Raw genomic sequence first — 13,385 nt, forward strand, 5'->3', positions numbered from 1 at the left:
TTTTATTGTTTTATTTCATTTCTTCTGTTACCAAATTGTTTTTGAAGAGGGTGTTAATCAGTTTCTCTGTGTTTGCTATTTTTCTATTGGTCTTCCTAATGTTGATTTCTAATTTTTTGACATTGTGATCCGAGAAGATGTTTTGCAGTGTTTCAGTGTTTTTACATTTATTGAGGCTTGCTTTGTGGCCTAATGTGGTCAATCTTGGAGTGTGTTCATGTGTGCTGGAAAAGAATATGTATTTTGCTGTTTTGGGGCAAAGTGTTCTTTATATGTCTATCAGGTTGATCATATTGTTTAGTTCCTCTGTATTTTTGTTGAGTTTCTTTCCAGTTGTTCTATCTCTTATTGAAAGTGGTATATTAATGTCTCTTACTATTACTGTGGAGTCATCTATTTGTCTTTTCAATTCTGTTTAAGTCTGGTTTATATATTTTTGGTCTTTTTCATTGGGTGCATAGATATTTATAATGGTTATATCCTCTTGTTCAACAGATCCTTTAATCATTATATAATGTCCTTCCTCATTTCTTATGGTCATTTTTTCTTCAAGTCTATTTTATCAGAAATTAATATTACCACTCCTGCCCTTTTTTGGTTGCCATTGCTTGGTATATCTTTCCCAACCTTTGGTTTTTAGTCTACTTTTATCTTTGTGTCTAATGTGAGTCTCTTGTAGACAGCATATTGATGGGTCATGTTTTATTATTCAGTCTGCAACTCTCTGTCTCTTGAGTGGTCCATTTAATCCATTTACTTTCAGTATAATGATCAAAAAGTATGAATTTATTGATGTGAATTTTGTTATGTGTTTTTTTGTGGTGGTGATGATTTCTTTGTTCCATTCCATTCTTTGTTCCAATTTTCTGTGCTGCACTCATTTTGTTTATGAATAGTGTGATCATCTCCTTCATTGCTATTGTTTTAGTATTTGCTAAATATTTATGCTTGTCCTCTTTTTTATTTTGATATAAAGGTTTATTATATTTCTTTGAGGTTACCCTGTGATTTATTATTTTCTTCCCAAGTTGAAAACAGTCTGTTCTGTCTCACAATTGTCTTGACTTCCTCATCATTTAGAAGTTCTGTAACTACACTCTTCATTCCCTTTGTTTGGTCAGATAGATGTCCTGATTTACCAATTGATGTTTCTAGTTCCCTGTTTATGGTCTTGTAAGCTTATTTTACTTTGGATAATTCTATAGTTGGGTTGGTTTCTGTGTTTTTTTATCATGTGTGTTAATCGTTTGTTGTTGTTGGTTCTCTGTGTGAAGGACTCTCTAGCACCTGTTGTAAGGTTGGTCTGGTTTTAACAAATTTTCTTAATTTCTGCTTATCTGGAAGTATCCTAATTTCACCCTGTAATTTGAGGGACAGTTTGCTGAGTATATTATTCTTGTTGGAATGTTTTTCTTTCTGGGTTTTATGTATTTTATTCTATTCCCTTCTGGCTTACATGGTTTCTGCTGAGAAATCAGAGCTTAGTCTTATTGGTTGCCCTTTGTAGGTAACTTATCATTTTTCCCATGCACTTTCAGGATTCTTTCTTTGTCTTTGATTTTGGTGAGTTTGATGATGATATGTCATGGTAAATTTCTTTTGGGGTCTATCCCATTTGGGGTTTGCAGAACTTCTTGAATGGATACATTATTGTCTTTCATCATATTAGAGAAATTTTCTTCCAACAAATCTTTGACAATTTTTTCTGTGGTTTTGTCTCTTCCTGTTCTGGAATTCCAATGAAATTTTCCTCTTGATGATATCCCAAATGAATTTTAGGCTCTCTTCATTATGTTTTGATCTTTTGTCTGATTGATGCCTTACCAAATGCATTTCAGGTATTTATCTTTAATTTCATTAGTTCTGTCTTCCATTGATTTGATTCTACTCCTTTGCCCATTCAATATGCCATCTATTTCTGAAATCTTAATATTAATTTTCTGGATTTCTATTTATTGGTTTTGTATCATTTCTGATCTTTTTTTAGTTTGTCAATTTGTTCTTGTTTGTTTTCCTAAGTTATTCTAGAGTTTTTTCTTTGTTTTCCTTAATTTTATCAGTTTTTCCTTGATCTTGTCAGTGTTTTCCTTGATCTGTCTCTCAATCTGTTGAAAGTATCCAATTATATATATTTTTTAATTCCTTATCAAGGAGTTCTAATGTTACTTCTTCCTCAGTTATGTATTCTGGGTTTGTATCCTGGTCCCTTGTTTTTACTACTTTATCTTGCTTTTTTGTGTGAACTGTGATGGTCAATTGTCTCCAAGACATTGTGGTGGTATTGTATTTATGTTTAATTTGTGGTTGTATGTTGGTGTTATTCATCCAAGATAGTCTTTTTTCCTTTATTTTGTTTTGATATATCTGTGTAAGCAGAGTACTGTGCTCCTCTATTTGCTGTTGTTAGCACTTAAGCACTCACCACTTGTCTGCTGGTGTGTGTGATAGGGAATGAGAGTGTGTGCATAGATCTCTGTAGCTGGTCATAAAGAGTGGTTGAGGGTGAATTCACATAGCCATCTATCATTGGCCAGTTGGTGCAAATGCAAGTGGTAGCCCTCAATCAATGGGTGGGGCTGCAGGAAGTGTAGGTATGGTAGTGTTGTGTAGGAACAGTTGCTGTCTCCCATTCAATTAGACAAAAAATAAGGAATAAAAACTTAAAAAAGAACAAGAGAACAAAAACCTCAAACAGAGTAAACAAATAGGAATAATCACAAAAAGAAGGGAGAAAGAAATGCAATAAATGAGAATAAAAAATTTTAAAATATATTTAAAAAGATAATGAAGAAAAAAGATAAATAAAAGCCACAATATATAAGGAGGGAGGAATGATAGAAAAGAGCAAGAGTAAATGAATAGTAAAGAAAAAAATGGGAAAACTTCAAAAGGAAAAACTAGAGATGGAAAGAAATAAAAAAGAAGGGAACCAGGATATTTGAAGGCGGAGGGAAGTAAAAGAAAAACCAGGGATGGGAAAGAGGGGGAAAAAAGGAGAAAAGGAGGAAGATAAAAAGAATAATTTGAAAGCAAGCAAACAATAACCAAACCTTGGGGTGGGGGCAAGGCGCCCAGTGTCCAGGCTCTGTAAGGGCACAGACTAGGATGTGCCTGATGTGATTCTGACATGGTTCTTCTTGCTGCTCAAGAAGGTAGATAGAGGCAGGGGATGGCCACACCTCTGTTCACCAAGAGTGTGAGGGGTATAAATAATAAGGGTACTGTTGCACCTTTCTAGTTGTCAGCCTCCACTTCAGTTCCCTCTGCTATCCTCAGCACGTGGATCCTATTCTTAGGTTCCTGTGCAGGTAAGAATGCCACTTGCAAATATTCAAAATGGCTGCACCCTCAGCACGACCACTGATAATCCACATGTCTGTTTAATCTCCTTCTTTGTTGTTTTCCTTTCTGGTTGTCAGGCACCAATGTAGTCCTTGCCCATACAGTACTTGATGAGCAGAGCCAATTTTTAGGTTGCTACCGGGAAATGTTCAAAATGGTTGTGTCCTCAGGGCAGCCAGAAGTCCACTGCTCCATTTGTCTCCTTACTCATTGTTTCATTCAAGTTCTTCTACCAGTTGCTATTTAATCCACTTCTTTCTCCTTCCCTTCAAAACTCAAGGTTCCAGGATCGTCTTCTCTACTGGTTTCAAATGATCTCTTGTTGTTTTGTTGCAGAGGGTCTGTAGGCTTGTCTGCCTATTCCACCATCTTGCTGCAACTCCTAACTGTGTGTTTAAGAACATCTAGGTCATTTGGAACAGACGCTTTAGTTTAGTGCAAGGAAAGGAGCCAAGGTGGTGCAGTGGTTAAAGTGCTTGGTTGCTGACCGAAAGGTTGGTATGGCAAACCTACCAGCCACTCTGTGGAAAGAGTAAGAAGCAGTTTGCTTCCAGGAAGATTTACAGTCTTGGATGTTCCATGGGAAATTCTACTCTGTCCTTAGGGTCATTATGTGTCAGAATCAACTTGATGGCAGTGGATTTTTTGATTAGTGCAAGAAAAGGCTCAAAGACTTTTCAATTATTTCAAAGCTGCACATAGAGCAAGTGAAGGTGATTATGATGAATTTGTTCCAAGTAGGGGTTGGTTCAATTGTTTTACAATGAAAGCAAATTCAGTAATTTCATGGAGAAGATTTTGAGCCAAAGCAGAGGTACCCCTATCAAAAATGGTGGTGCTCTGCTGAAAGATGGTGGCTCCCTGATCAAAGATGATGATGCTCCACTCAACCATGGCAGCTGACTGCACTACTTTGAATGTGTATGGCTCTGCAAAATCTCATGCACTAACAGGGCTCACTATACCTCTTCAAAATCTCCCATTCCAGGGCTTCAACTTATAATTTTTCCTGTTCTGGTTACCTTAACAAATCACCCAAATTAGGACTGTTCCTGTTTCACTTTATTGGCCATGGCAGAACTGGTTCAAATCAATTCAGAGCCAAGCAGGAGTTGTCCATAAGTTAGACCTTCATAACCTGGGGACTGCATATATAGCAAATCCAATAATGCTTTTTTATAGTATTCATTAAAATTCCATAATTTAGGCAGGAAATACATTTTCCAATAGTTCATGCACGCTTCATAAAGATTTTCTAGCTCCTACTGCATAATCATACATGAGTTGACTAACACTTGGTTTTAGTGCTAAATTATATGGGCATCAATTTCCAGAGTCTGATGTATTTTTACTGGAATATTTTTATTTAACAAAATGTATTAAAAAGTCTAACTTCTTATTTTTGCCAAAGGGAGCAAAGTCCGTGACTGTGTATTTTCCTGAAGCATTCTGGTACAACTTCTATACAGTATGTATATTACACAATTTTATAGAAATGTATTATAAACCTATTAACTCAGTGATTTAAATGATAGTCTTTTTCATTGTTTTTATAAGACTTGTAGAGCGTTGGGCTGTATAATTCTGATGTGGTTCTTTATAAGCCATATGTTTAGAATTCTTTACTCTTCTCCAAATAGTAGCAATTGGGCCATAAGTACATTAGCAAATATTTAAGATGAGAGATGGGATAAAATTTTTAGAAGCTACATAGTTATTTAATTTATACCTACATTTAACTTATTAAAAGTAAATTAATTTCCATAAGTGATGTTTCTTTACAACAGAATGTAACAAATTTTAATCCATGGGTCAGGTCCTTTCCTTTGTAAGAAATAGAAACCCATTTAAGATAGCCAAAGCAGTGGTGTATTGTAGGGATACATATGAACTGGAAAAGAAAATTTCATGGAAATCCATCAACAACAAGTATAATAGCACTAGATTTCATGGAGACTGGAGTTAGAAAATCAGGATTCTATAGCAAGTGTTTGTAAAATTTCAGACTGGTGTTCTGCCATTACCAGGACTCAAAATTCCAAGGATCCATTTTTGGTTTACTGACAACTTGGCTTCCAAAGTTTTCAGCTTGTCATGTTCTCTTTGGCCCTAATAACAGACATATATTGTGATATATCCTTTGCACTTCTATGATAAGTGGCAGATTCTTTCCATGTTTTATAGTTCAAATTCCAAAGAAAAATTATATTATTAATTCATCTAATCTTTTCCACCTAAGCTACATCTAGTCTCTTCCCTATGGCTGGGGGGCTGGGGAGGGGGTTAGAATATAAGGGAAAGCAGTATTTCTTCTATAGTGATTTTATTTTCACTATGTTCACTTCTCTCATTTTCTACAACTATAGTTTGATGAGAATTAGTTTAGTTTTACCCAATCTTCAAGAAATTTTTATGGGAATAAATTTTGAATACAAAACATAAGGATATGGGAGAAAGGATATATGGTCTATTTTTTAATTATCAACTGTTTGTGATGGGGAAAGTGGTATTAAGAATTCTTCATTTCAGTGGTCAGAATATTATATCTTAAACAATTAAATATGGTTTTCAAACTATATTCTGCAGAGTGCTTCATAAATTTTCATGAATATTTCAGTTAAATATCATTTCTTAATAAAATGTAACATTTTTTAAAAAAAAAGTATAATAAAAAATGCTCACATAATAGTGTCATTATTTCACATTTGGGAGCCCAACATCTTGTTAACTTTTATTCTTGCTGTTTGAATTTTTAGTATGTAAATGTGGTTATAGATATGAATTTGAAAATAAATTTATACTAATAAATGCTGCTGTCATGTGTCTAACCCATTGGACTTCTATAGAAGGTGCTTTAAAAAAAAAAAAAAAAACAAACATGTAATTAAACATTTTAAGTAACCCTCCTCTTAGTGGATTCCGTGGATGCTTTGTTGAATTTAAACAGATGCTTGGATTTCTTCTTCCCATGTCTTCTGTAATATATAACATGTCAACAGTTATGTAATTGGAGCAGTAAACTCTGGCTTGTTCTGTGCTAGGGGGAACAAGTGCCACCTTCTTGGCAGAAGATGTTTGTTGAAATTCCTGCTCCTCTGGATATAATTCCTCTTTTCATTCGTGGAGGGAATATTCTGCCAATTCAGGCTCCAGCCAGAACAACGGAGCAGAGGTAACAGGCACCTTCTGTTAGGAGACTTAAGACTGAGCTAGTGATTCTGTCTCCTTGCTGTTGGCTTGCTTAGGGAGTGGAGTAATCTGAAGAGGGGCTGTTTGTGACCAGGAGCCAAATGACAAGAGTGTGACTCAATCTTACTACAAGTAGTTGTCTGTGTATGTGTTTGTGTTTGTGTGTATGTGTGTGTGTCACAGAGAGAAACACAGAGATAGAGACATAGCGATAAGGGAGAGAAGAAAATGAGAATGAGAGAGGTTAGTAGATGATATTGGATTTGACAATTTGATCCAATTCTAAGCTCTATCCTTCCCTAAATATCCTTCTATTATTGCTTTTAAGATAGCTGGTGATGTCTGATTCATGAATTCTTTAATCCAGCAGGCTAGGTTAGGGCCCTCAAGGTTTTTTCCATCTAGGCTGTATTTAGTCATTTTTCTCCATAGATATTATGCAATCAAATATTTTGTCCAGAAATCAAGCATATTTTTTAAAAGCAATAATTTGTTCATATTTCTATTTTGTGTGAAATATATATAATAGCAAATCAAAACTTCTAATGAGCATTAATTGAAGGTATAATCAGCTAAAATACATATAATTAGAAAAAACTATAAGTTTTGGCTAGACATTTTGATATATCAGAAGGACCCTAAGGACCCTCAATGAATGAGATTTATTGTTTCTGACCACTAACTTGAATAATAAAGACATTTGAATTTTAATTTATTATGTTGCTATTCAATGCCAAGAAAAAAGAGAGAAGCTCATGCCTAAGTGTTCATTTCGATAGGAAAAATATTCCATAGGATATAAGCATATTCTTTATGAAGCCAAATATTTCCCTTAAGGAATTCTCAGTGTGACTTACTATTCTAGAAGCAACATTGGTTTATCATTTGTATTATGCTTCTCTTTCCTTATTGTGCAGTTTTCTCTTGCCAAGTAGTTAGGACCAAATCCTTGATACCTATCTCCATTCAGGTATCACAAAAATGTGACAGATGGATTCTGGGATCATTGCACCCAAGATGTTAACACACCTCCTAGCAGTTCAGGCTGCCCAGATTATTATTCAAGCCTCATTTTTCCTGGAGTTCCATTGGTCATGCCTTAAAATCAGCTGCTAAGATCCTTGATCCAATGACTTCAGCAATTTTGTGGTAGCTTTTTTTTTGGTATAGGCAAGCAAAAGAGACTGAGGGGTGAACCTTCCATTACCCATGGTGTAATAACATCCCTGGTATATCTTTTTTTGTTGATATTGTAGTGGTGAGTATGTGGGTAATAGAACTTTTCCCTTTTCCACAACCTTCACATGTACAGTACAGTGATGTTAATTACACTCATCATGTTGTTCAGCAATCACCATTTACCATTGGTATATCTTTACTAATAATAAAACTTCTATCTTTTGAACAGTGGATGAGGCTTTGATAATTATATTTGAAAAAGTCTCTGTTACCACTACCTCTTTTTTTCCAGATTGAGCTGTTCAGAGGTGGAAATAGGTTGCTTAAGGGTGTTGTAAGTTTCCAATCACTTAAGGCATTCAAGCATAAATAAAATGAGCATTTGGTAAAGTTGTTTAAGAAAGAACTCATATTTTTCTGGAGAAATCTAGGAGATGATTGGGGTTAGACTTTTCTAACCCTCAAATACATTACTATAAAAGAAAAAATACCAGTTTTCACTCTTGTTTCACAGCCGCCTGAATCCTTTTGGCCTCATAATTTCTCTAGATGAACAGGAAGAAGCATGTGGCTCTCTTTTCTGGGATGATGGCGACTCTATTGGTAAGGAGACCAACAAATTACAATGATTGAAATATTCTGGATTTCAGTATAACTTTACTTAAAAAAAATGAGATCCTAGATCAACAAAGTGAGTACAATATAGCACACACTATAGCCAGAATCTACTTTCTCCAACTTCACTTTCCAGGAACCTGAATTTTTTCTTATGTCTGGCACTCCTCTGAGGTAAGCAACACAGGTGAGAACATTATTTCCAGAAAGGTGTTAGTAAAATACTAGGGTTAACAGGAGAAATTGTTTCCCTAGTTTATTACTACAGTAAAATAAATTATTTTTTCTAATTAATTCTCATTTTGGGAGAAATGGAGACCCTAGTCTTACAGAAAAGAACTTTCAATGGAAAGTTGTAATAAATTGGCTGCAGTGGCATAGCTGTTAAGCTAAAGCAAAGAGCTGCTGAGATGCTATTGTGAGGAGACTGGAACATTGATTGGAAAATGTTTTCTAGCAATGTTGTTGTTATGTGCTATTGAGTCATTTCCAACTTATAGTGGCTGTGTGTACAACAGAATGAAACATTGCTCAGTCCTGCACCATCCTCACAATTGTTGCCATGTCTGAGCCCATTGTTGCGGTCACCGTGTTAATCCATTTCATTGAGGGGCTTCCTCTTTTTTGCTGACCCTGAACTTTACCAAGCATGATGCCTTTCTTCAGGGATTGGTCCCTTCTGATAAAATACCCAAAATATGTACACAAAGTCTTGCCGTCCTCACTTCTAAGAAGCATACTGGCTGTACTTCTTCTAAGACAGATTTATTCATTCTTCTGGGAGTCCATGGTATATTCAACATTCTTCACCAAAATCATAATGCAAAGCCATCCGTTCTTCTTTGGTCTTCCTTATTCATTATCCAGCTTTCATATGAATATGAGGCTACTGAAAATACCATGCCTTAAGTTAGGTGCACCTTAGTCCTCAAGGTGACATCTTTACTTTTTTAACACTTTAAAGAGGTCTTTTGTAGCAGATTTTCCCAGTGCAATACATCATCTGATTTCTTGACCGCTGCTTCCATGGACATTGATTTTGGATACAAAAAATGAAATCCTTGAAGTATTTTCTTCATTTATCATGATGTTGCTTATTTTTCCAGTTATGAGGAATTTTTTTTTTGTTGTTATGGTAACCAACATTCCTTTGTATCATTTTTTAGTCTTCTTTCTTTTCTTCTTTTTTTTTTTTTTTTTTTACCCCCTAGTGAATTATTTCAGAAGGCACTTACTAAATCTCTAACACTGGAAAGAGATTATTTTTTAATTTTGAACATAAGAACTAAATAAAAAGGGTCAGGGAAGGATATAGATGTAATGTGTTCATTGTGCGTTTGTGTATACGGACAAGTCAAAGAGATGTGGAAGTATGTTGTCCACTTGTTGTGTTATATCCCTCCTACTAAAATGTTGAAACCATGGCTAAAATAAAGCTCCCTCCCCATTTATCTGTATAAAATAAAGATGTAAGATAATGGCAAAACTGAAAGGCAAGGTAATATTTTGGAACCTATTTTACTATCTTATCTTTTCCAAACAGCATCATTTAAAAAAAGTAGGAAAAGTAGATTGTGGGATAGGGGATGGTCAATATTAATGAGCTACTTTTATCCAGTAATTGCTGTGTAATTTAGAAGATTCCAAGTGCTACTCCTAGACCTAATAGTTTTGAAGTTTACTTGATGAGAATTAACATTTAAAAAGAAATAGTAAAAGATAAGCTTAATTATTATTTTCTAATATTAATGCTTATTTTACAGACTCTATTGAAAAAGAAAACTACTTCTATGCCGAATATAAATTCAGTAATGTAAGTTAAAACATTCAGTATTTGTTGTGACATAATAGTTTATTTTCTGAAGAAAGTATGTTCCAAGGATTCTCAAAAATCAGTGTTTTAAAGTATTGGCAATTCTCCAAACTATGCTGATTTGGATACTTCTGTGTATTGCCATTGTTTTTTTTTTAAAAAAAAAATACTTTCACCCCATCATAACAGGGAGAATTGAAAACAACTGTGATTAAAAATGGCTTCCCTGGCACTACTACTCTGGTATATGAAAATGTTCAGATACTTGGTTTGACTTCAAAGCCTAATACTACTTCTGTGAATGGAAAAGCCATCCCAAGCGACAGAATAGAGTTTTTTCCCAATAGGGTAAGACTTAAAAAGCAAATTTACCTTTACTATATACAAAGTGCTAATAATTGAATTTTCCTGGAATGTTGCTTCCTTGCAAAAAATACAGTAGCTTACATTTCTAAAATAAACTTTTCCATATTTCTACAGCTCAAGAAAGACCTACAGCATAACATTATATTTTGAGATAAAAGAGTGCCCATGTCACAAACAATATCATGCAAGGCCAGTGCATTCCCTGCCAAAGTTAACAAAAAAGGAAGGATAAGTGAGTGGCTAAAGAAATGAGAATAAAGGTTTATTGCAAATTGGAAGTGGAAAGTTGTGGAGGGACTCTCTATTCATGTGTGCCCTCATTTAACAATTGAGATAACTGAGAATCCAGGGAGGTAAAATGACTTCTCAAGATTATATACTCTTAATAAGTGGCAAAGCAGATTCTTGATCTTGAAACTCCTGACAGTTCAGTTCATAGCTCTTTCACTCTGCTCCATCTGGAAATTAAATGTATTTATTGAGCTCCTGCTAAGAGCTTGAAACTGTGTTTGTACTATTAAAAAAAAAAAGCCAAACTCACAGCCGTTGAGTAGGATCTGACTCATAGCCACCCCTCCATGGGTTTCAGAAGCAATATCACTACAGAAGTAGATTGCCCAACCTTCTTTCCCAGAAGTGGCTGGTGGATTTGATCCACCAGCCTTCTGGTTAGCAGTCACATGTGTTAGGCACTACACCACCAGAGGTCCCGTGTTTGTACTATAGATTCATGTTTATAGATAAAAAGCATAGTCCCTGTCCATGAGGAACTTTATAGCATGCTGAATAAATACCTCTGCCCTGCAATAGGAGGGGAGAGCTAGAGATTTCATTTTCCAAAACTCTCATTTAGTTTCTAATACTGTATCCCACAATACAAATTATGGTCTTTAACGCTCTAAAGAGTAGGGGTATCGAGCTCAAAATACTTTAAAATTTCATTTTTAAAAATCATATTTAAAAAATTATTGATAGCAAGGTCATTTTAAAAATAATGTATTCAAAATTTACCCCTCTCTAAATGGAATGACTTTTCTCTCTGATTGGGGAAAACTTTTAGTAAGTTGTTTGGTATCTTAATCATAATGATAATTCCTTAGTTGAAATTTTATAATTGAAAATGTGCTTTTAGCAACATGATTCTCTCTTGATTCTTACTACACTCCTGAGACATTAAAGTATGTGGCCAACCTTGTCATGCAGATTTTAGTGAAGAAGAAATGGAGTGGTAGAAAAACTGAGCTGCCGTCCCTTTCCCTTCTATGTTCTTTATCTTTTCTAAGCTCCCTGATAAACTAAAAGTGATTGCTCAGGTCAAGGAAACAAAAACACCTCCTTTGGGAAATTCGTTTCACAATTTTGTTTTCATGAATGTGTATAGCTGCTCTTGAATAAGAAAGAACAACAAACAAACAGAAAAACTTGATAAATTTGTGTAGAGTACAGATTGAAATAAGCTGTTTAATTGGAGGACTCCATACATTTATACAGTTGGTGTCTGTGCTTCACTTAACAACTATAATTTACTCTAATTGTTATATGTACATATCTATATTGTGTGCATTAAATATATTATAGAATATTATTTTATATATGTAAAAATATGTCTGATCACCTGATAATGTTTGATTATCACTAGAGAGTCTTAACTCTAACTAGTTGATTTTGAAGTGAAACATCAATCATGCTAAATTTCTTCATATTGACTTATTTACTTTCTCTAATTTATCTCCTCTCTAATCTGTTACAGAAAATTATTTTATGGATATCTCTACCCCTTTCCCAGGAGCTGAATATTACATTTGAGTAGATCAGAAAATTTAAAAAAAAAAAAAATGTTATCTACAACAGTTACTTATAACAGTGAAGAAATCTATTTGATTAATAGGAAATTGCAGTTCAATCTGAATATGATATAATTAAAATATTTCAATTTTGAATATTGTTTGTGTGCATTACTCAAATTCTGATAGTATTTCTTAAAATAGCTGCACAAACCGTTGGAGAAAATTACCACCTCAAAGGACTGATACATGACGAAGTACTAAACTGATAAATAAGGAGGAATATGGCTTTCAACACATTCTTTTGAAAAATCTTTTGTAGAGTTTCTTGTTAATTTAGAAGGCTTATAAACCCAGTTAAACTGGGTAGATCTCTGATAAAAGGTAGCTTTTTGTGAAGCCTTTTTTTTTTAACTTTTTATTGTGATTTGGTTGCAGTTTTACAAAGTAGATTCACTTTACATTCAACAGTTCACATACATTTTGGTTTGCGACACTGATTATAATCCCCACAAAGAAACAGCTCTCCTTCTTTTCCCCATGTGGTTCCTCCTTAGTTGTGTCCTTCTTAACCATGTATTCCTGCCTGTCTAGCTTTCTACCTGTGCTAATGCTTCCCTTCTGATCTCCCATGGTTGACTGTTGTAAAGCGTACATCTCCCTGGTGTAGTTGCTCAGCTCATAGGCCTGTCTATTGTTTAGCTGACAGTTGAACCGTGGGAGAGAGTCCAATCCAGGCCTGAAGTATGACCCAGGGCCGTAGTCTTGGGGGTTTCACCACTCTCTACCAAACCAATAATCCTGGTCTTTTTTATGTTTTTCAATTTTGTTCCACATTTTTTTCCTCCCTCTATCCAGAATCTCCAATTCTGATCCCCTTCCAAGTGGTTGGCATTCCTGGCCGGACACCATCTAGTTCTTTTGGTCTCATGGCTGTATAAACTGAGGTTCCCATGGTCCATTGGTGCCTTGGACTAATTGATTCCATGTCTTTGATTTCCTTTATTCTTCTTTGTTCCAGATGAGGAAAGACCAATAGTTGCATCTCAGATGGCTGCTCATGAGTTTTAAAGACCCTGGTAGCTACTCATCAAAGT

General features: G+C 34.8%; 1 protein-coding gene across 1 annotated transcript in view; it reads left to right on the plus strand.

The window, feature by feature from the left end:
• Window positions 1–10,147, plus strand: part of LOC103198973 (sucrase-isomaltase, intestinal-like) — a 169,557-nt gene extending 159,410 nt beyond the window's left edge. Inside the window, exons 16-19 of the mRNA XM_042781290.1 lie at window positions 4,754–4,810; window positions 6,384–6,514; window positions 8,225–8,313; window positions 10,089–10,147. Coding sequence (XP_042637224.1) covers window positions 4,754–4,810; window positions 6,384–6,514; window positions 8,225–8,313; window positions 10,089–10,147 — 336 coding nt within the window. The remainder of the gene's footprint in view (window positions 1–4,753; window positions 4,811–6,383; window positions 6,515–8,224; window positions 8,314–10,088) is intronic.
• The last annotated feature ends 3,238 nt before the right edge of the window (window positions 10,148–13,385 follow it).

The sequence above is a fragment of the Orycteropus afer genome, unplaced genomic scaffold (genome assembly GCF_000298275.1).
Source record: "Orycteropus afer afer isolate SDZICR_OR568_19922 unplaced genomic scaffold, OryAfe1.0 scaffold00100, whole genome shotgun sequence".
NCBI lineage: Eukaryota > Metazoa > Chordata > Mammalia > Tubulidentata > Orycteropodidae > Orycteropus > Orycteropus afer.